General features: G+C 37.2%; 1 protein-coding gene across 1 annotated transcript; it reads left to right on the forward strand.

The window, feature by feature from the left end:
* The first annotated feature begins 178 nt into the window (after positions 1 to 178).
* Positions 179 to 23820, forward strand: LOC139115195 (vacuolar protein sorting-associated protein 11 homolog). The gene is made up of 26 exons (XM_070677136.1): positions 179 to 230; positions 3163 to 3234; positions 3753 to 3926; positions 5930 to 5980; positions 6610 to 6779; positions 7432 to 7573; positions 8014 to 8103; positions 8832 to 8968; positions 9428 to 9489; positions 9964 to 10043; positions 10442 to 10521; positions 11058 to 11211; positions 11850 to 11996; positions 12438 to 12482; positions 13725 to 13871; positions 14925 to 15030; positions 15384 to 15517; positions 15859 to 15993; positions 16977 to 17065; positions 17855 to 17938; positions 18380 to 18557; positions 19345 to 19466; positions 19839 to 19934; positions 20378 to 20504; positions 21006 to 21071; positions 21859 to 23820. The coding sequence occupies exons 1-26, from the start codon at positions 216 to 218 to the stop codon at positions 22576 to 22578; spliced, it is 3423 nt and encodes a 1140-aa protein (XP_070533237.1). The 5' UTR covers positions 179 to 215; the 3' UTR covers positions 22579 to 23820.
* The last annotated feature ends 1434 nt before the right edge of the window (positions 23821 to 25254 follow it).

Raw genomic sequence — 25254 nt, forward strand, 5'->3', positions numbered from 1 at the left:
TTTGACCTTTCCGGGAGGTCACTTCGTGTCGTTCTTGCCTCCTGTAAAGACTTCTTATAAAATTTTCAACTGGCTTATCATCATATAAAATAGTAAATACAATGAACTGACCGTAAATGAATGAAATACACGAGTAAAAAAGAAAAAGGTAGCCCTCCAATATTTTGCCTGTGTTTCCTGTCGCTTCTTTAATTGCATTGTGGGTGATTTTCAAAATGGCGTTCTTACAGGTGAGATGCACTCAATGACATGATTGAAATTTTATTGAGAATTTGGCACAGGTGGGAATGTATTCAGTTTTATTTAGGCGAGGAGGCTCAACAAAGAATGACAGATATGCCGAATAATTCGTCAGGGACCTTGTGCCAAACACACTACAATTTGAAGTAATGAACAATACTACTTGAGGGGTCCGCCTCTTTTCCCTGTAGTGTAGTAATGTAGCTCGAGGTTTTGCCTAGATATGTGGGTTCATGGAGCTAGAAACGAGCTCCATGGTGGGTTGGACGGCAGCGGCCAGCACATAGCACAGGGCGATAGATAGGACTTGTAAGACCTTCATGTCTGTAATACAGACTTTATATTGTTTGAGATGAGACAAGAAGAGTACGCGTTATTGAACAGGTACCATAGAACACACTTTGCAAGGAGGTATGAAGGGACATTCCTACAGCAGTACCCCCTTTATTAGCTGCTGTAGAGTAGCTTGAGGTTTTGCCTGGGTGTATGGGTCGGACGGCAAAACCAGACCGTCCGACCCAAACACCCAGGCAAAACCTTGTGTACTACATCAAGGAATCAAAAAAATCAAGTTGATTGCCCTGTTTCTACCGGTCCTACTAAATCCTGCCCGTGACTGCCCGTAGCTGCCTGAGGACTGCCCAAGCACTGCCCGAGGAAAAAGTGGGCCAAATTTCGCCCATTTTAACACTAGGCCAATAGGTTCAGTTTATATCATGCCCAGCCAACCAAACATATCATTGATTTGGCGTTAACCTGATGTTTTCTCCGGTAGTTTTGGAACACGGAAGACGCCAGGCTTGAAGGACGTCGCCAGCTTGATACTGAGATCATACCATTCAGTCCGAGAGGTGGTACAATAAACTCGCAGAGCGCGTACAGCCTGACAGCGCACCACCCCTTGCACTGAATGGTATGATCTCTCAATCAAGATGGGGACGTCTTTCTGGTCGAAAGCCCGGCGTCTTTCGGGCTCTAAAACCGCTACAGAAAACACCAAATTAATGATATTTTTGGTTGACTGGGCATGATATAAGTTCAACCTATTTGCTTAGTGTTAAAATTGGGCGAAATTTGGCCTACTTACTCCTCGGGCAGTCCTCGGGCAGTTCTCGGGCATCTACGGGCATCTACGGGCATCTACGGGCAGTCACGGGCAGTAATTAGTAGGACCCGTTTCTACAAATAATACGACAGACATATAGTGAATGCTGGCATTGAGCTAAAAAAGGAAGGAGTGAGGGTAGTTATTGTTCCCAATAAACCCATGATGGTTTGTATGAGTTTCCTTAGCAAACACATCCACAGCTAGTTGTTAATCTCTATATCGGCTGAATACTGTCGGGGTCAGTTGTAAATGCTTTGCGCATGAGCACAAGCTCTGCGAAAAGCGTGTCTCGTTTATGAACGATAGTACAACAGGGACCCAAAAATGGAAAATCTTGGCCATTTTTCTGAGCAATCAGACGATATGACTTGTTGTGGAACTAAAAATACAATTCATGTAGAAATTGCGTGATATACTGATAATGATTCTGCTGGTTGCAGCCGTTCATAACAATGGCAGAGAAACCCTAAGCTACTTACTTCCATGGATGGAGGTATGTTACTAAGGTATTCCACGTCAACAACAAAAACGTGGTCATTTTTTACTCGAAGCTAAAATAAGACAACATTTTTAACTATTAACACCATGGCTACATATACACATCGACCAAAAAAGACGCCACGATAGGCAACAACGCAGAACTCTAGCGTACGGATACCAGTAATGAATTGCTAATTTCAGCAGTACAATGTGGTACTTATAAATCATTTACTGTACCTAAAAGGGGCTTTACAAAGATAATAGGAGAAGATGGGTTTTTTGAGGAAATTTGCAGATAACTCCTACATTAATTTTCAAAATCGTACTCAGCTAGTGTTGAAAAGACAATAAAACAAGCTACAAAAAACTTCAGAGGTATCTGTCTTGACCAGTGCTGATACTATTTGGTGTAAATAACCCCTGGCTGTAAATAAACCTCACTGCGCATGTATAGGTCACCTCGTCCATGGTGTGCAAAAGATTTTATTTTATATCGATGAACTAAAAAACATAACGGTCCTTCACAGACGAATACAAACATGGAGTTCAAAGGTCTGTATCACAATGAGCTAACAAGCTTAAAACACTTAAAAACAATAGCGTTTAATCCACTTAAATCTATCCTCGTTCCTTCCTATTTAGCTCCATGATGCTAGTGAACAAATATATTTGCACCCCTTTGAAAGATACACAATAAATTATTTCAATATAAGTTCAGGGACTTAAGAATGACATGGAGGTAGAGGCATCTTGCTTTTACCTCCCAGAAGCAAGACAGTGACACAATTATGAAGTTGTCTCTGTGCTTTGGTTGTCTTAGTCCTTTATGCACCCATTGGCACCCCATTCAAGGGAAATATGATATTTGTATTCAAGTCTTAACAATGGGGTTGAGCTACGTTATTGTAGTCACTGCTTTACAAGACCTTGATCTTGCCGGGAGAAATTACAATTTCTCTTCAGCCTTGACTCTATGAAGTGTGCCAAGCCTGCTTGTTAGCATGAGGATAAATATCTTCCACTGTGACAAATCAGCAAATATAACGTTGGAAAGTTATTCTTTTTGTAATCCACGGTCCTTGTTAACCTTGCTGCAGTTTTTATGCACATAATGTTTTTGAATATGTGTTCAACTGACTGTTTCAAAGAGTGTGACTCCTTTTGATGGGGATGACAGTTTTTAGGAATATTTTTGGTCACAACCATTGAAACTTGATTACACATCAGAAAAAAACCAGAAATATGCCAGGGTAGACTTTTCATCATTTTTTTTACTTCAGAGAATCAGTTTTCTTTTCACTTTGATTTACATTGCTTTTTCTGTTGTTTTATAGTGGAGACGTTTCAATTTCTTTGATAAGGAATTAGTGAAAGATGACAATGGTCAAGCATTTGAAAAACTGAAGGTGAGTAAATGTGAAGGTTTGAAAAGTGGATTTTGAAAGGTCTTGAATCAAAATTATAAATATTTCCACCAATATGTGCTTGATGTACTAAAACACTGACATTTATCAGCATTTATTACATCATAGCCAAGAAATGTCTGAAGTACTGATGTACGGTACTTCTGGGTGCTAGGTTTCCTTTCTAATTTTTCAACATTTTTGAGTGAGTTTAGAGTCTGCTATTCAAGATAATGATTTGTAAAATACTAGAAGTCAGTATCTGATGTAAAATAAATTATAAATTCTCTGGATAAAATCAAAAATTAGAAAAATAATGAAATGAAGTTTAGTCATTCAGTGAGCGGCACATTTGTTCAAATTTTTATATTGTCGATAGCGATAGGATTGTGTGTGTCATCCTCTTTATTTCTTGAACCCATTTGTCAGTTTTATTTTTCTCGAAGAAGTAAATTGACTGGTATTTTTGAAGTGTTACAGTGATAAGAGTACAGCCTTGATGTTTTTGCCTTTTCTTGCAGGATATCAACATAGCTGTATGTGCAAGTGGGCGTGGTCAGATTGTAGTCGGGGACATCGAGGGTACCATATTCTTTCTGAACAGACATCTAGTACTGCAAGCATTCAGTGCATATGAAATAAGAGTGACTCATCTCTTTCAACTCAAGCAACATAATATTCTAGTATCCATCGGGGTATGTTGTTTTCAATTTTCCAATGATTTTCCAGTTTTTAACTCTGAGTTCTAATCATAAGAGTAAATAACTAGCCTTGACCTGTTCACCCCTAATTCCTGGTAAACAAGTCCATAAGCACCATTTATAACAATGGGTTTGGGTCAAACCATGGCCGTGAAAGGAGTTATGTATATGTAAGTTTGATGTTATTATTTTACATGGTATTATGATCATTCTTACAAACTGACTGTTCGCTTACATGCATTACAAGTTGAGAAAGTTACACCATGTTCCTATACTTTATGGATTACATTTTAATACAAATTTACACCTATTCTTCCTCCATCTTATTCTGTGTACAAGTAAAGGTGTAAATATGCCGAAGAAAACAGCAGAGGGTTTCAGATGTTCAAAAGGAGATTTGTTGAAAGAAAGACATAAAGAGTTAATAGAGAGAGTTTCACTGTACTTTTGCATGTCTCATTCATTTTTGAAAATTGAATATAGCTCAACCTATATTCAAGCTACTTCATGGGCTATTTACGTAGCATTTTAACTTGGCTTTTTCTCATCCTGGCGCAAGTTGATTGAGAATCATTTTGTCTGTTTTGTGTGTTCACCTATAAAAATTAAATATCATCACAGCATCGTTTTTGTAAGAAATCTTTGATGAGAAATATTTTTGGCCTTTCTATATCAGCATTACAGCCATCTAAACTTATGTTGACCATAGACTTTCAAGTTATCTGAAGGGTCTATGTTCAAAGATGGCAAGATATTCTTGACAGTGTTTTTTTTAAGGGCGGTAAGCAGGTAAATATTACCGGGGTTCCCCAGTCATGTTACTAGGTTCCCTTTAGTATTTTAATACAATCAAATAGGGAGACAACAGCATTGTTACAGGGGTTGCCAAATCATTTACCAATATTCCCCAACCTTAGCAAAAACACTGCCTTAAGTTCCAATAGCGAACTTGCTAAATGCATGGACGAAACGAAACGAAAGGAACTGTACACGCCCTATGATTGGCTAGACGCTACAATGTTCGTTCTTTTCGTATGCAATCCTTTGTTCTGATTGGCTGAACGAAAACGACGAAAGACTTTTCGTTCCTTTCGTTCACATTCTTTTTCTTGATTTGGTTGACGAACGTGACGAAATGTTTGCATAACCCATTTTACTGATTGTCTGGAAAGAACGAGCTACATTGTCGTTCGTCAAAATGTTGGCGCCTCGCTCTTATTATATATTCACCATGTAATAACTCCCGTCTTTGAAATACAAGGAATAACAGTGAACGCAGATTGAACAGAGTTCATTCACCGTGACCTCCATTCAACTCGTGTCATGAAAGTACAGTGGACCCTCGCTAAGTCGCGCCTCAATAAGTCGCGGTTTCGGCTAAGTCGCGGTTTACGTTATGGCTCCCATTGTTTTCTTTGCATAATTTACGAACTTCAACGTGTTGCGGTGTGTAAAAGCATGAAAGTGGTCTCACAAATCCGCACGTCAATCATACAAATTGTCACTATCTACACCATAATATGGTGTCGCGGCCCCCCCCTTTCAAGCATTGTGTAATTCGTGTAGCGCGTCAAACGAAGTGTCAACGTGTTTCGGTTAGTCTCAGTGGTCTCATGAACCCGTGGTCAGTTTTATTCCTTGTATTTCAAAGATGGCGGAATTACATCATGGTGAATATTAATGAGAGCGAGGCATCAGCTCGCCCTTCCATGCAGACAAAATGAATATGCAAATCTTTCGTCACTTTCGTTCAGCCAATCAAGAAAAACAACGTGAACGAAAGGAGCGAAAACTCTTTCGTCGTTTTCGTTCATCCAATCAGAACAAAGGATTGCATACGAAAAGAACAAACGTTGCAGCGTCTAGCCAATCACAGGGCGTGTATCGTTCCTTTCGTTTCGTTTCGTTCATGCATTTAGCAAGTTCGCCAATAGATCAAATTCTTAACAACTTTGACTTACCTGATCTTTGATTTCATAATCTGTCATTTGCAACAGGAGGATGAACAAGGAATAAACCCACTCATAAAAGTATGGAATTTAGACAAGGTAATGACATATATGATATTTATTCTTCCACTGTTTCATATTGCTGACTATAATATACACACATTCACAAGAGTGCATTTTAAAAATTGTATATATGTATCTTTAATGTAGAGTGAATTTTTGATAAGATAGTTTGTTATATCTCACGGAAAAGCAATCTCATCACAGAAAATCATCCAGTTTTTCTCTTCTAGTTATTAAAGGCCAGTAGCTGTAATTTTTTTTTACTGCATTCATTTTAATGCCAACTACAGAGTCTTGTTGTACATGTACTCCTGAAACCAAGTAGAGATGGATGTTTTTGAATTTGTCAATGCAGCCCATACATGTATAGACTGCTTTGATATTGTTGACAAGTGAATTCTGGTCTGGACTAGAATTCAAATTCAAATCATAACAGTGCATTTTACATAGATGCTGTGTTGACAAGCTTAATAGTTGGTGTGTTAGCATGCCTTGGGGATTGAACAAGAACTTGCAATTGATACACAAAACAAATATGGTGAAAAAACTTAAAAGTTACAACTACCGGCTGTTTAACATGTTTCTTCTGAATATGGAGATATGTAAACATTCAAGTCCAGACCATCTCAAGGAAATGTAACTAGACATGTTTTTGATTGTGCCAGGTTGACAAGATGGGTAATCCTACCTGTTCCAAGATCAGCCGTGCCATTCCAAGTAACAACAAGCCAGTACCAGTGTCCACTCTGTGTGTCAGTGAGACTCTAAACATGATGGCTGTAGGGTTTACAGATGGCTCTGTCGTCCTGATCAAAGGAGATGTGCTCAGAGACAGGTGATGTACAAATCTCATTACAAGTAGAACACTGTGGCATCACAGACAGTCATCATGGAGTACCTGACAAGATTTGTGCAATGAGTAGTCTTGCATGACTCAGGCAAAGCTAGATGGCAATTGATTGGTCAACAACCTGTCATTTGTTGTGATTGTGAAGAAATGTACAAATGTGAATAAATACAACACGCCTGTCATCAACAACAACTTTTAGGCCAGCAAAACGTCAACTTAAGGCATTTTGATACACAAATATCATTCAATACAGTCAGTAGATACCTGCAAACCATGTTACCTGTGTTTAAATCTATGTGAAATGAGCTTGTCATAAAATAAGCATTACATGACACAATATGCACATATCCATTAATGGAACCTGGCTGTCATGTGTCTGACTCATGTGAATGCTGTCAGAGTATTGATTATTTATCTGTAATGACAGCTAACCACAATCAGGTATGGTGGCTAAGATTATCATTATTGGAATAGTTCAGAATTGTTCGGATGAGAGCTTTGAAATTGGCGTTTGTAGCAGAACAACCTTGATGCTTGTGTTTCTTACCTGTTTCATCTTCATGTCAATCTGTTGCTGCTATTCTCCACTGAAGAGACATTTCATCCTTACAAAATTTCCATTGACTCTTTTCATCAGGCACACAAAGTCCAGGACAATCCACCAGGAAAGCAGCAAAATTACAGGTCTTGCTTTCAGACACTCACAGAAATACGTCACGTTGTTCATAGTGAGTGAAACCAATGTGTTGTCAGTCAACCTTACAGCCAAGGACAGACAGGTATGCCAATGATTCTAAATGTAGGTTTTGCAGTATTTCATGGCTGACGTAAGCTAGATTTCTCTATTATAATGCTTTACATCAATCTAGGTATGACCAGGACACCAGACACGAAGGTGTTTAAGTATACTCAGTCAATTCAAACAAGATTATTACTTTTATGAAACAAGTATATTTGTATTATCTTTATTTTTGCATGAATTTTGATTCCACTATTAAGATAATGATTTGTAAGATACTAGAAGTCAACATTTGATGAAAAATAAACTACAATGTCAATCTCCTCCTTTGTATTTTATCGTTCATTTATTAACACCCCTCTCTGGCAGTTGTCTCCCAACTTTTCTTGAATGTGATGCAAACAGTAGATTTTACTCTTATCATTTCATTGTCATAGTTTCACGTAAACTTTGACCTTTCTGCTTGCAATTTCTTTACAGGAAAAATTGGACACACATGGGTGCCCTCCTCGTTGTAGTGTCATATCAGACAGTACACAAGACTTACAATTTGTTGTAGCAAGAAATGAAGTAAGATTATAATGTAATTTATACTGTCATATTCCACTGCTTTCCAAAGAGTTGGTAGTTCTAATTCAATTGCTTTTCAAAGATTTGATAGTTCTGATTCAACTGCTTTCCAAAGATTTTATAGTTCTAATTCATTCCACTGCTTTCGAAAGATTTGATAGTTCTAATTCAACTGCTTTCCAAAGAGTTGGTAGTTCTAATTCAATTGCTTTTCAAAGATTTGATAGTTCTGATTCAACTACTTTCCAAAGATTGTGTAGTTCTCGTTTACTTGTGTATTAATTCATGTTCTTCAAGGAATACATGGTGAGAAATACTTCACTCATGTAAGGAAGACTTTACCACAGTTATACATGCAGAAAGTAGACCTTATAGCTTTGATATACCAGAGTCCCTGCCAGTGTGTGGAGGGACTATGGATGTACCAGAGTCAGAAATGCATACGTCAGCTGTAAATAGTAACCATCATGCATCTTTATGAGACCCATTGAAATAGTCTGCCAAAATGTTTGTGAGTCTGTGTTTCAAAACAAAGTAAATATGCCAAAAATATTTTCCATTTTTCATCTTTCATAATGTACACTCATCTGGTTACTCATAAAAGTAGCTGTGGTTTTTCCAGTGTACTTTTGTTTAGATAAATACTTTTGATGACAATGGACTGAAGTTCAGGTTTATGTATCTCATTTCAAATGTCTTTGTGTGCATTCTTCTATCTCTCTGTATAGGCAGTGTATTTCTACCAGCCAGATGGTAGAGGTCCATGCTTAGCCTTTGAAGGAGAGAAACTTCTAGTACAGTGGTATCGTGGATATCTTGTAGTGGTCAGCAGAGAAAATAAGACAATTCCTAGAACAGCCCCTGGGTAAGTTGGACTGTAGATAGCCTTATGTCTGTCAAAGTAAGCATGTATTTTGGAAGTTAAGTGTTATCATTGAAAACATTTTTCCCACCACAACTTGTTCTGAACATAGTAACAGTCCAGCATGAAATATGTAAAATGCTCGATACAACAGAAATATGTATCACTGCACCAAAGAAATTTTTACCAATTTGCCATTGTCATGAGGTAGTTTGTCTGATCTACTGACAGGGGAGAGATTGAATGGTATGATATGGCTGATAGAGTGTCATCAGAATGAACATGAAAATTTTCATCTGTCCTTAATCAAGAACATGCTGATTCCCAGGTTGTTTATATTTTAAAAAACCTTTGTTGTGTATTTTGTACTAACAGTGTGTTCAAATAATTGTCAAAATTTCTGTGGTTCCATACCTCAGTGATCATGCATAGATAAATTGCCATTCTCAATGTTTATTACAGGCCTTCAGCAGCCAGGAACATGAATGTAGTTAATGTATATGACATACAAAATAAATTCATAGGTAGGTCAAATGTTCGTGTATCTGCTAACCGAACAACCTGACACCAGTCCAATATCTGTACTTGATCTTTACAAGTGGAAACTGTACTAGGATCAAAGAGAAATTCGCCTCTAAAAGGACAAGCTAATATAACCTTGCCCACATGTGTTAGTATTAAGGCAACTTTGCATGGACCTGATGTGTTAGTATTATGACAACTTTGCAAAGACCTGAAAGCTCAATAGATACAACAGATGATTATAAAATTCTTTATCGAAAAGAGGACATTATAGCCAGTGCTCTACTTCCATAAACCACATGAATTTCTGTGTCTGTAAATTGCAATGGATTCAGATGTGCTGTATTTGACGATGTGATGTTTCTTCTGAGTAATATACAGCTGTTTTCTTTCACACAGTAACTTCTGTTACTTTCCATCGACTGTCTTCTACGGAAGTAAACTAACTTTTTAGTATTTCTATCTGTCATCACCAGCGTACTCATCACCAGTAGCTGACGTCATTGATGTCCTGTGTGAATGGGGCTCACTCTATGTACTCACAGGAGATCACAAGGTAAGAATTGCTTAAAGATCTTCGTGATGGATGCTGTGTATAAAGCAATGTCTATTTTACAAGTACTCTTTGCCATTCAAGTTGTACTCCATTTGTACGAAATAGTTCTTGTCTCTGGTTGTTTTCACATAATTAATGAAATTTGTTCACAGTGCTCACATTATTTATAATGCATTGCTCTCACTCTGAATCCAAATCTCTGATGTTACAAGCAGAGCATTGATCTGCCAGCAATGTACCACTCTGCTATGACGTAAACACATCAGTTTTTCAAGTTCAACTGCAGTTGGTCAAGCTATCACTCACCCAAATATCAAAAATATGTGTTCAGGGCCAAGCGAGTTATTTGTACACTGAACTTCATGGTTATTTTTGTATTTCATTTATTTTTGCCGCAGTTGTTTCACTTACAAGAGAAAGACACCCAAACCAAGTTAGAAATGTTATTCAAGAAGAATTTATATGTCATGGCAATAAGGTAGGGTGAACTTGTCTTTTGTCTTTGTGAAATGGAACAAGTAGATATAACTGTCACAGTTAACTGAATGATTTCATATTAAATACTTTGCCTTGCTCAATCTCAATAAATAAACATAAACATGTGCTGCTTTTACTAAAACCAAGAAATGAGTCTGCTGTATTTTAATGTGTTATACATTTATAAGTTAAGATATGCATAATTTGAGAGACCAACTTTACAAAGTCTATCAAAAGTTTAACATCTCAATAATGAATTGCATAAACTTAGATATTTTGTAATCATCAACTTGATATTATAATGGCTTTCTTATAAAGTATCACTCTCCTAGTTTCTTTCCTGAATGATAAGGCTAAATATGTAACATTTTTTCTCATAAATTTAAATAATTTCTTTTTTTCAACTCCCCAAATATTCAATATTTCAAGACTAACTATTTTTTTATTGTAAACTGCACAACCTACATTTGTTTATTTACAAACAATGTACATGGATAGTGACCACAGGAAGATATCTTATTTGTTATTTTCTTTCAGCCTTGCCAAAAGTCAGCATTATGATTATGATGGTCTGATAGAAATATTTACACAGTACGGCGACCACTTATACAGCAAAGGTGATCACGATGGTGCAATAACACAGTACATACGTACTATAGGAAGGTTAGAACCTTCATACGTCATTAGAAAGGTGAGTTGCACTGCGTTTTTCTGAATTAATGATGATGTAAAATACCATGAGAAATAAAATGCAACCTTTCTGCATGTGTAATCTTGATAACGCAGATCACCCCCTTGACATTCAACAATGGTATAACCCCAGTGTTTTGGATAGATCAAGTGTAGCTACCGTAAGTAGCTATATAAAAGGAATGAGGTGGGAGTCAGTTTAATGGAAATTCATAATCCTCATTTAAACTTACAGATATTTGTACATCTCCACCAATAACGCATTCCCAGCAGTCAACTTGTAATTCTCATCAAACCATTTTTGTAAGCATCTAGAAACAAGCACACCTCTATTGTTGGGTCTCACTACAGATACATGTGTTGATGTGTGTTAGCTTACATCATCACAGATCACATACATGCATATTTGTATTGTAGTTAGACGTAGATTATCTTCGCATGAGTGTCTCCATATTGATTTATGTTTGTATAGATGGGCATGTATTTGTGAGGGTGACTACATGTTAACCCTTTGCACCCTGACCCCTGGTACTCTATGACGTCATCGGACATTTATGTCCGAGCCGGGTTCAAAGGGTTAATAGAAAATCTTTCTTCAATAAGCATGAGGTACTGACTGACATCCTGTCTGTATTCCAGTTCTTAGATGCACAGAGGATACATAACCTGACAGCGTACCTTCAAGAGTTACACAAGCAGGCCCTGGCCAATGAGGACCATACCACACTACTGTTGAATTGTTACACCAAACTAAAAGACAATTCCAAGCTGGATGAGTTCATCATGGTAAGTAGTACCACTGTCTTGCCGTCAAAGTCTGTGCATTTATGTTCTGGTGATGACAACGTTTATGTGAAAATATTTACAGGCTATGTCAAAAGATTTTCAAGTTTTCTTGAACGTATGTGATATGGTCAAGATTTTTAACCAAATGCACAATATCATTCTCCAGTGTGCCTTTTACGTCATAAAATTTCATAATTTTGAGTCAACTTTGCAGTTTCTTGAAAGTTCCTTGCTATATCCCATAATAATAAATGTTATTAGTAAAATTTTCATGAAACAAAAGGAACACTTTGGAGTCAGTGGCTTGTCAAAATAGCTTACAAAATAGAGGGCATACTGTCAAGTTCCAACTATGTTAAGTAAGAATTCAGAGGCTGGTACTGATGTGAAATTCTCAAAGAAATAAAATTTAATTGGCTCGGCCGATGATATTTTTTTCAGACAAAAGACAAAGAAGTGGATTTTGATGTGGAGACTGCTATCAAGGTGAGTTATCTATGCATGGACTGATACGTAATTGTAGTACATTCATCCACCAAAAATCTTTTAACATCTTCAACCAACAAAACCATCACCTATGGTGGCTGAGCATTTTCATCCGTTTCACCGAAACTATGGAACTCACTACTACTCAACATCAGAGAATCCCCAAACTTGGAAACTTTCAATAGAAAACTGAAAATGAACATGTTTTCCAGAGCAAACGGTGTGGTTTAGCCATTGAGTGTCACAGAGCAAACACTGTTTTTAGCTCGTATTTGGTTTTACATATAAATACCAAAAAGAGCTTATATGATGAGTCGGTGGCGTCTGTATGTCTGTATATTTGTGGGTATGTATGTGCGGATGTATGTCCGTCACACACAAAGGCTCCCATACCGCCAAAGCTACCGTCTCAGTATTTGGTGTACAGGTAGATGTAGGGGTTGAGATGTGAATTTGTTCAAATGAACACGTCAGTGTCAAAAATGTGCAAATGAGGTAAGAAAAAGGGAAATCCTGCAAATGTGCAGGAGTGGTGGCAGTGAACTGAATCAGCCCACACATCTGAATGAGAGGATTTTGACCTTTAACCTATTTGTATGCAGGGTACCTATTATGTTTGGGAGTGGTAGCAGTAACTGAAACAGCTAATTGGTCATTTCCTGTCATTGTTTATGAACTGTGACATATTAACAGATCTGCTGAAACCATGGATGTCTATTTTTGTACATCCATGGTTGAAAGATTCTCTGCTATGCATGTTGCTAAAGTTGACCTTCAGTACCTAAAGTTTCAGACCTTATTTACTTTTGTCATTCTTAATTTTCTGGTTGTACTGTGCAGAAATTGTCATAACATCAACGTATAATTTTCCTTCACTGAACAGATACCAATTCTGATAAATTTGAGCGACACCGTATAATTGCGGTATTTTTAGATTTTGGCGTTAATGTGCGCTACATTAACTTTGCTGATTGATTGATTGATAGTAAATAGAGAAGAAGTGATGTCATGATACGTTGGGAAGTAAGAATGTACTGGAAGTAGGTAATAATAGAGATGGTAGGTGTGTAAGTTGAAAGTACTGGCAGTTAGAATATTGGTAGAAAGACATCACCTGCAAGCGTGAGTGTATGAATATGCACCAGGCATTAAAGCTGTTAGTATTGTTGGTACTGGTGTGAGCCAGATGCAGCTACTATCTACTACATAAATCATCCTGGGTTTTTTTTTGTGATATTTCAGGTGTGTCGACAAGCAGGGTACTACAAGCATGCACTGTTCCTGGCTGAGAAGCATTCACAGCATGACTGGTATCTGAAGATTCAGCTGGAAGACATCCAAGACTGCAACAAAGCTTTGACTTACATCGGAAAATTAGATTTTGAGGAGGTAAGGTTATTACACATTGATAGGTACAAGCTCAAACACCTTCTGTAGGATTTTAGGGTTAATTCTATAGTACCTCTTACTCCAAAATTAATATAAGACTAACGTTCTAAATTAGCTGCGCTTCAATCATCCATTCCTTGCACATGTATTTTCAATCTTAGCTCAGCCTGACTGTAGACTATGAAAGACTTAAATAATTTGTAGTTAAAGGCTGAGGAAACTTTAATAGTCAGTAAAGTTATTCTGTCAGGAGAAAGGGGATGGTGTACAATAGGTTAGGCTATAAATGCTGTAAGCATTTCTGAGTGTCTCTGTGAAGGGGTACACAGGTAAATTTTACCAGGGTTCCCAAGTCATGTTACCAGGGTTCCTCTCAGTATATTAGTGGAAGTATATAAGCTAAGAGAACATCAGAAAGGCTATTAGGGTTCCAAAACTATTTACCTATTAGGTGAGAAGAAACAAAAAAAATCTGCTCAACAGGCCAACCGACCCAGGTTTGGGCCATTTCACAATTCCCCACTCCCATCCTCCCCCCATCTTTAGATATGCAAAAGTATAGAAGTGATGGAAAGGAGGCTACTGTGAGATAACCAATCCTTGTCTACAAAAAGATAAGGAAAAATGAACATGTCAACACTGACGGTCAGGAAAACATGAATACAGAAACCAATATGCTACATGTTGTTTGTCAGCACGCAAAATACATAAAACAGAGCTACATGTTAAAATCTATTTGCATGTAACTACTCTATGTGACAAAAAAAATTTCAGTACAAAAGGCATTTTGCAAAGGAACTCAGAAAAGCAAAGGGGAAAAAGTTAGTGAAAAAATACCAAACAAATGAAAAAAATTTGATACAATCTTGTCTTTTCTTTGCCATATCCCAAAGCCAAGCAAAAACATTGGTCCTACATTGCAGTGACAGACCTTCATTGACACTGGCAGAGTAACTTATGATGCTTTGCTATGTTCTCATTCCTATAAGCTTAGTGTAGTACAACTTAGTAATCTTGCAAACAGTACATCATCATGTTTCCAACATCTTACAGGCAGAGAGTAACTTAAAGAAATACGGCAAGATATTAATGAATGAGGTACCACAAGAAACCACAGATTTACTGAAACTGCTCTGTACTGACTACAAACCCAGTGATAGTAAGTACCAGCAAAACAGCATGATTTCACTTTTCCTAAACTTGATCACTGTGTTATTTTCAAAAAAGCAGAAGACCAACAAGATAAAAATACTCTGCAAATTCTGTGTAGTGTGTGACTTATTATCCAAGAAATGCTTTTGACATTTGATATTTATAAACAATGGAAGACCCCATATGTAAAATTTATTGTAAAAACTAACTGGAAACACTGTCCTTAAAAGATGTTTATGAAACGTTTTATGATTTTATAATCTATTGACTAATACTGTAATATCTGCCTGAGTGTATGATCTTCTAATAAAAATCATTTCAATCTGACTTTATGGTCTTTCACTTACTTATTTCCATCAGAGCCGTTAGTCGACCAAGTAACTATGGACGGATCACTGCCACCAGGAATTCTTAAAGCCAACGCTGAGGAATTTATCCATATCTTTGTGAATAATTCCAGTAGGCTGACAGAATTCCTTGAACACATGATAAAGGTATGTGGGTGAACTTTGGTGTGAGTCAAGAGCAAATATAAAGTATGCAAACCCCTGTACGTTTTCCTACCTTACTGCATCTTAATGTTGAAGGTTGAGAAAGTTAAATATGCAGCTGAATTGTCTGTCTGTCTGTCTGTCTGGCTACCTGTCTGTGTAACGGTGCACTTAAATGTTATAGAGAGAAATAAATTTCTGTGATTCTATCTTTGGAGACATAGACATACTCATATCTTGCAATTTCTACATGTGTGCAGTGACATTATATGTACAGTTGCATGCACTGATCCCAGCAATATAAAATCACACACATTCATGTGTATTTCACCCTTCCTACCCAGGTACAACCAAGCTGCTCCCCTTTGATCTACAACACGCTGCTAGAATTATATTTACAAAATTTGGTACATGAAGAAGACACGGAGAAGAAAGCCGATATGGGGAGAAGGACGTTAACTTTGTTGCAGAACACAGAGGTGAGATGATAGTTTCTATAACATTTCATCAATACAGTATGAGTTTTGTGTCACCACGGTGAGTGGATTTGTTAACAATATATATGAAGGCTTATGGATGAATATATCTACTGTTTATACTGGTCAGCAACTAGTGCAGTGAAAGAGACACTGTGTAACCATAATGTTTCACTGTATGATCTGTAGAATAGATCTCAGTATCATGTTTTCTGGTGAAAAGCAGTAATATGTTTTCAGAGTGAGCTTGCCGTATTTGGGACAGATTTTGTCTGTGTTGTATACAGAGTATCATCTGAGCCACCTTGAAAGCCAATTTTCAGAGACTTCTCTTTGACTCAGGAATATTGAACACATTTGCTGCTACCTTGTAGTAGTCAGTAGTACTAATATGAAATTTTCAGCCAGTTCATACTTTGGCCAAGAGATATTGAAAACTTCTGTATTCTTGCATATCGTCAATGTACATTTGTGCAGGTAGCTTTTGCGATTCAAGTCTCGTATCTTTATTACCTATGCAAAGCTGTACACCATCAATTTTATGTGTTGCTCACATCCAGTTTATGAAGAAATTGTTTAAATATTCCAACACACAAATTAATTGAGAAATAAATCCATCATTCCACTTGTATGCCACAGCCTAGCTGTGTTGATTCTTATACAGATGAACACTTGCCAATTTCTTCATTATGAATATGTAGAGGTACTTATAGGGGCCTTCAATACCTTTGTTATACAACTGGTCCCCATAGGATGATGCTGAGTTTAAAAGTCCCAGTCTTCACTATGGAGATTGGGGTTTTCTTTATAGCAGGCCCCTTCTATACCTTTATTAAGCAACTGGACCCCCTTAGATGATGTTGATTTGTAAAATAAATCACTGGTCGTCCAGTCTTCTGCAGTCTTGCCTCCAAAATTAGCAATGTTAAAAATTGCATGTAAAAATAGCAAAAGAATAAAGTTATTGTTATGCAATTTTCTTGTAGGCTCAGTATGACATTGATCAAGCCCTGGTACTCTGTCAGATGCACAACTTTAAAGCTGGTAATCTTTATCTTTATGAAAAGGCAAAATTGTAAGTACAGTTGTTCTTTGTGAGTGTGGAATACATATTTTACATGTGATACTAAGATATTAATGGGGTATGCGACTGCAAATTGAAAGGTGTAAACTTTTGTTCAAATTCTCACTAAGAAATCATTCTCTTTACAAATCAAGAATAAAAATCGGGGTCACTGTGCAAAAATTACCCAAAATTTGCCCACTCATGAAATTTAAAAATGGCTGCCATCCCTGTGTTGACTCTTTTGTAAAAAATTGAATTTTCAATTTTCATAAAAAGTATGCCAGTGAAAATTAAGTTACTGGTTAGAATTTAGTTACTGGTACTCCATGAACTTTAGAATGAGCCCTCACAAATGGTAGAGCAAAAATTGTATTGTGAAAGTTTAAAAGAGTCTGAATATCTGTTGCTTAGCATTTTAGCTTTGAGAACTCGCCAACATGAGATGAAATGTATTGCACCAATTTGCATTGTCATAGATATTCATTATTCAATCAGAGTGATTAGACATTAGGAATATACAGGGTTACATATCCTGTGATATATCTAGTAACATATCTAAATTGCTACTCATAATAAAGTTTTCTTTTGATACTGTCTTATGAAAGGGTATAAGTATCTCTGAGACATACATGTCATAAGGCAATTTTGTCCGTATATTGTTGATTAGTGACTTATGGGTCACTGCCATTTAAAACCCAGGAATCATAGCATTGTGCAAACTTCCTGGAAAATATTCTCTAAAGAAGAGATATTTCTGACCCTGAAGTTGCTATTAATTCATGTTATTTACACTGTCAGGTACCAGCAAATCATACGCTACCACATGGAAAATGATGACCCAGAGGAATACATCAATATTATAGATGCATGTAAACGCTTTGGGTAAGTCGAAAGCAAAAACGGAAATATACCTTAATTAGACAAGATTTTCTGTGGACTTTCTACAGAAATATAGCAATATGCAATATTTTTGTGACAAACCACAATGTATAGAAGTTTTTTTTTAATTACATGCTTCATTCAGTTATACAGTCTCAAAGAAGCAGAATTTCTCCTTGGACAACTTCATTGGCCTGTCAGTAGTTGTAGAGTAGATGAGAGAATCTGACAAGGATGACGTTGGGGGCGCTATTTGTGATTGTAGTTCAGCTCAAGCTTTGTCGCCTAATGGAAAAGTGATATGCACAGAATGTGATTTCGCTGACTGTATAGCTTTCAGTGGCAATGCCAGACCTGTATGGAGTGAAATAAAGCAATAAGGTATTAAAAACAAAACAGAAAAGTGAAAAAGTCAGTCAGCTCTCTTCTTAATGTGCATTTTAGTCAACAGGATCCCAGTCTGTGGGTTCAGGCACTGTCATACTTTGCTGGCAAGGAAGAGAACTGCAAACCACAGATCATGGAAGTGTTGTCTCACATTGACAAGAAGAATCTTCTGCCACCGTTGCTTGTTATACAGACTCTAGCACACAACTCAACTGCCACTCTGTCTGTTGTCAAGGTACATAATAGTGTACATTGTGATATTGTGTTTCTGCAGAGGTTTTCAAGAGTGCTGATTGGTGTTTAATTCCTTGAGTCACTCAATGTTGTTGTATTGCATCCTCGTTTGTGATAGGTCAGAGCAATGTCATACTGTAAAAGAAATCTGGTACACACAAATCTATGAGTGGCATCATTAGAAATTGTATCTGATTTACCAAACTTATGCCAATTATGGACGTTTGTAGAAGACATTTTAAGGTAACGAGGATGTCAATGCCAATCACAGCAGAAATATGATTGGCCAATGCACAGTCATTGTCAGATCATGTGACTTGGCCATGAAATTTCCATGTCATTTCAGCTACTCCGGCATCCTTATTGGTCAAGCCAATGTCAATAACGGGGCATATGTGACCTATAATTTACATATTGACTCAACTATATTCATTCTGGCCCAGTGACTGGTAAAGCATAAGTGTTGAATCAGACAATAAGAGTGCATGTGTGATTTATAGTTATATTGTGACTATATTCAACCTAGTTCAGTGACTAATAAAACTTATTGGTAGAATCAGCCAATAAGAATGCATATATGACCTGTGGTATGTATATTGACTTTATACAATCTGCCTCAGTAACTGGTAAAACTTATTGGTAGAATCAGCCAATTAGAATGCATATATGACCTGTGACATGTATATTGACTTTATACAATCTACCTCAGTAACTGGTAAAACTTAATGGTAGAATCAGGCAGTAACTATGTGACCTATGGTGTTTATATTGACTGTATTTCATGCTAGGATTACATCATCAGACGACTTCAACAGGAAAATGATCAGATCAATGAAGATGAGAGACTTATTAAACAGTACAAAGAGGAGACAGAAAAAATGAGAAATCAAATTGAAGAACTCAAATCAAGGTAAATAAAGAAAATAATCAAAGGAAAACTTCAAATAATTCATTGTGTGGGAGGACTTTCTATCATACTGCTTTGATGGAAATATATTCAATGAATTATCTTCTTTCAGCTACATTGATATCTTTGTAGTTTTGTCACAAGGGAAGTATTCATTGCCAATGCATGATTACCTATTATCAGAATGCTTTCAAGTGATAATAGAGAACCTTGTATAGCTTTTCACTAGCTTTTGATAAACATTACATGCAAGCCCTGGGCCTCAGACTCGGAGAATAAACAAGACAGACCTTGTTTTGAACAAATCAGTTTTCTTGCTCTCATTAGTCCTTTCAGATATAAATTTAACATATTTCTATTCTTGTTTTTACACAGTGCTAAGATATTCCAAGTATCAAAGTGTAGTGTATGCAACCATCCGCTGGATCTGCCGTCAGTTCATTTTCTGTGCCAGCACTCCTATCATCAACAGTAAGTTCCATACACTCTAAATGCATACGTTTTAACTCATGTAGAAGTGTTTGATTTGGCAACAAGAGCCAGTGTCCAAGAGTAATGAACAAAGTATTCATGCGTGATGCTATGAAGATCAAGGTGTCTTGTATACCATGTTCTTCAGTGCTCTGTTTGAAATTTTCATTTCATGTTACCATACTGTTATACCACAGATGTCATGTTTTCATTGCCAGATTAAAACCGAACCATCTCTAGAGATGAATTATGGTTTCCCTGTCACTTGCTCTTTATAAACTCAGATCACTGTAGCAGGTTTAAATGCATGTTCACAAATTTTACAGGAATGTGACAGAAAAGATATTCTACTTCCACAATAACTGCTATGAGCTATTATGTACGGTTTATGTTGTTGCCTTGTATCAATTTGACATTGTTCATGTTTTCTATTTTACATACAGTTGTTTTGAAGGTTATGCAGAGAATGAGTCAGAGTGTCCAGCATGTATGCCTGAGAACAGAAAAGTGCTTGATATCATCAGAGCACAGGAACACAGCAAAGATCTACATGAACAGTTCCATCATCAGGTAAAGAACCAAATGCCATACCTTAAGAACCTATACTCAGTCTTCCTTATGAAAATGATCAGGTTTTCTTAGGGGCCAGCCTCACATGGTTTTGTGAAGTAGCTGGACACCCCAGGATTGTGTTGATGTATGATATCAATCAGTGTGGGCCTACTGATCTTCAGTCTTGATAATGAAAGCAAGACAACTGAGTGCAGTGAGAGAGGTAGTTAGATAGCAAAGGGATGGAGAGAGAGAGAGAGAGAGAGAGAGAGAGAGAGAGAGAGATGCACTAACAAATGGTAGTTGACACGCATGAGAGTTTAAGGTTTGATTATTTGGAGTGTTGATGTGATAATCAATCAAAGCAGACAGTTGGACAATGTATGCAACAACAAGTTTATGTAAATGAAGAAAATTTTTAGAAGGATTGTATACATGGTGGAATAGTAGCAGTGATAAAGGATAGGATATTAGTGTGAGCCAAGCATGAATTATACTGGTATTCATTTTCTTTTACAGCTTGAGAGAGCAACTGATGGATTTTCAGTGGTAGCTGATTATTTTGGTAGGGGAGTTTTCAACAAGGTAAGTAAAGTGTCTGTGTACTGCAAATACAGGAATGATTTGATTTCAAAGTTGATATGGTACAAGTATTGATGTACCACTCTAAGTTTTGTGTTTGGATTGCACCAAATAGAGGGCTGGGATTGAGACATTGTATCTCTTTGTATGGTGTTGTTTTTACATTTGGAGGGCCAGTAGCTATAAATTTTGGTAATTTTTCTCACACTGCTTGCATTGTATGGTCAATAGCAAGTTTTTGTTCTGTTCCCCAAGTATGTTGAAATACCAGCTATTTACTTTGTTAACATAGCGTCTATGCATGTACAATGCACTATTATTATTGTTTACATTTGAATTCTAGTCCTGACCAGAATTCACTTATCAACAATAACAATGCAGTCTACACATGTACAGGCTGAGTTGATAAGCTGAATACTGTGTACTTTAACATGCTTTGGGGAGTAGAACAAGAAACTGTATTTGCCTTTAAAAAGCAAAAGGAGTGAAAAAAAATCATTGGAAGTTACAGCTACTGGCCTTTTAAATACAGAATTTTTGAGTAGATCTTTTCTTCGATATCGAATATTTACAAAGAAATTTTGCACTCTATACTACTAGTACACGTATACTGGGATTCCAGTGACGTATATATCTGTATGGGGTTCTCTCTAAGGGCTATGTGTTGTTTAGTGGACAGAGATAAAAGTGGATGAAGGGAAATCAATGATATAAACTGTGCTTTCTTCGTTCAGAGTATGTGTGCTCAAGATAAAAAAGTTAAAAATGTCATCCTGTTTTCTCTGAGCAGGTAACTCTGCTAACTGACCCGCTACCTGTGAAAACGAAACCATCACCTGTCAGGGTTCCAGTCGATACCTCTGTACAGAGAGATATGTTAATGGGCCAGAGGTCTTCACCACCTGACCATAGTCGCAAGCCATACACCGAGCCAAGTCGACAGCCAGTCCCTAGTAGACAGCCTCCAACAAGTCATTACCAGCCACCTGCAAATTCAAGTCCTAGTCGGCAGCCTGTCTCAAGTTACAGTAGGCCTGCCGTCGCTGAACAAATTCACCAGCCTGCACCAACCTATGGCAGACAGAAAGTTTCAGAACCAAAACGTCAGCCGTTACCCAGTCAAAACCGACCACCACCCACTGGTCAGAATCAGGCACCTGTTACAACCCGAAGTGCAGCCCCACCACCCAGTCAGAGTCGGGTTCCGCAGCCTAGTCAGAGTCGGGCTCCGCCATCCAACCAGAAAAAATACCCAGTATCAAGTAACCCCTTTGATGAACCATTACCATCCAACAAACCGTCAAGTCGTAAGTCATCCCAGGACTCTGATCATCGTAACCCCTTCACCACCGGGGCAGGGGAACCACCAAACCCATTTGAAGAGAACACTAACCCATTTGAGGAGAACACAAACCCATTTGACAGTGGTAGTAACCCATTTGAAAGTGGGGGTAGTAACCCATTTGAAGACGATGAAGCTTTAGATCCCAATAACCCATTCCACAGTTAGAGTGCGGGGATCAGCTGTGACATTGTCAGCATCACATACTCTCATATTAACCCTTGACCTCCAACTAATATTGTGTCACAAGGTCATGAACTGTGACCTTCCATTGTGAAAGCTGTACCATTGTACTGCTATTATCAAGTGACAGGTTTTATCTCCACCAAGTATGTAAAGTAACCATGCATAGGATACAGTTATGGTCAAATTATTTTCAATTGCTTAAGTAAAAGCAAGCCAGTCTATAGCCAGTCATTTTACGAAAGACTCAAGCAGTTTATTTAAAGCGTGCTAAAGCTGTGAGCTTGAAACATGAATCATGTATATTTCTCAATGCAATTTTCAAGCTTTGATATGGGTGACTGTTTCTACTCGGAGTAGCTCAGTGGTATGAAAACTATATGGTCTGTTTGTATCACTGACAGTGTTGTTAGTACATGCTTAAAGCTTTCTGAACTTGAAATCAGTCAAAACGTCTTGGTTCAGTGATGTGGTGGAACCCATACACACAGAGTTGAGGATGGTTTTATGCCATCATTCAGTTGAAATACAGAGTTTCTTGCCAATAACATCGGTTAGTTTTCAGCTGTATTTGCATGTGTTTCATTTGCGGCACTGATCCAGTAAAGTTATACCAACAGTGCTGTGTCATTGTAATATGTCATTTGAGTTTGCTGGTGTATCATAACTGGCATACAATAGCAACGTTATATGTCTTTCCCACTCTGTCATCTGCATTTCCAGAGCATGATAAAAATACCATGTTTTCTAGTTTCCCATTCTATCAGCCTGCAAGATTTAACAGATTACATGAATTTGTTAAGCAGAGTGTTTCTATTCTCGTTCAGTAGGTAGAGGGCGCTGTTTGAATCACCCTTCTCACTGTCAGTTGAGTTATAACATGTTATTCTCCGAGGTGTAACAAAAGCTTTCTACCGAGAACCAATCAGATTCAACCAAAGTCTAATGTTAATAATGTCAAAGCCTTGGCATGGGCATAAGGTATTATTGTAGTAAGCAGTTTGTAACAAATAGAATACATACTCTCAGAAGTACAGTGTAGACTGTAATTTGTTTATGTACCCTTATCAAGTGTAAATTACTGATTTTGATATTTTATTTTCGGAACACACGATCAATTATGAGCTTGTTGAGAAAAAATACCTTCAAATTGCAAGAGAATTCAAATGAAGGCGCCTGAAATAAAATTTGCTTTTATTGTAAATAAATATGACCATATCAGACAAATGCTCAGAGGCTTGTCTTGTTTTCACATAGACGCACATGTCATCAACGTTTTCATCGGTACTTATACTGGCTTTTCATTCTCTATAGGGAAACGTTGAACCATAATTTATGGGCTCCTGTGAAAGTCAATATCGATATTTTTGAATGGGGTCATGTGGCTTTGGTATTGAAAATTAGGTTCCAGTGACCATATGAGAAGGTACTAGAACCATACATTGCTCTTCCAAGTCTGTTTTGTTTTCTGTGGATTGCATAATCAGATTTATTTTTTTGTTTATTTATTTATTTATTTATTTACATGAAAGGATAACCCATTTACAGATACCAATTGAGTGAAAGTTTCCCAATGGGGCTGTAATCTTCCATCTTCCTACAAAGTTCGTAAAAAAAGCTGTACAGATCACTAAAAAGTATGGGGGAAAAACTCATAAAAAATTCATAAAAAAAGCTGTACAGATCACTAAAAAGTTGGGGGGAAAACATGACATAAAGAGCAGCAACAAAATAAACATATAATTAAAAACGGCTATTTTTCAATATTATCTTTAATAGAAGAGTCTCTGGCAGTGAATTCCAAATCCTGGAATTACACATAACAAAAGATCTCTGACCAGACTAGGTCCGAGACTCTGGATTTGCAGTTTGCGTGTAGAAGATGCACGTGTAGGATAAGTATGGACATGATGGAACAAACATGTCAGCAATATACATTGGAATAGAATGCTCGAAATATTCAAAGACCAAAATACAAGTAAAATAAAAAATACATTTTACAGAGAGAACATCGGCGGTTTCCAAAAGGTAATTACTCGAAATATCAAAATCTGCATTAAGAAGAACTCTTAGAGCCCTTTTCTGCATTTTATAAACCCTAGCCCTGTCGATTTTTTTCATGATTGCATTTCCCCACACAAGGCAACAGAAATCGATTGCAGATTAGATTAAACCATGGTACAAGATCATTCGAAGATGGGAAGGAATACATTTTTGTAGACGTCTAAGTCAACCAATTCTTTGACTCAACGTTGCACATAAGTTGTCAATGTGCTTATCCCAAGAGACCAAATTATCAAGAGTAAACACCAAGAATCTTCTGAAAGGTAACATTAGCAATACAAGTATCATTTATAACAATGTTAATTTTATCACCATTCGAGTCTGCATTATGCAGTTTCAGGCGATACACAGTTAACATAACTTTGATTTTGATCGCATTGATAACCATACCGTTACTTTTGACCCAATCGTTGACAGAAATTGCATCATTTTGAAGTAAATCGTTCACTTGGGAAATCGAAGGACCAGATGAAAGAAAAGTTTGGTCACCGGCGTACATGTCTGAGTTAGAATTACAAGCTAGGGACAATGGTAAATCATTGATAAAAAGTGTAAAGAGCAAAGGACCAAGTATTGAGCCTTGTGCTACACCAATCA

The sequence above is a fragment of the Ptychodera flava genome, chromosome 17 (genome assembly GCF_041260155.1).
Source record: "Ptychodera flava strain L36383 chromosome 17, AS_Pfla_20210202, whole genome shotgun sequence".
NCBI classification, from domain to species: domain Eukaryota; kingdom Metazoa; phylum Hemichordata; class Enteropneusta; family Ptychoderidae; genus Ptychodera; species Ptychodera flava.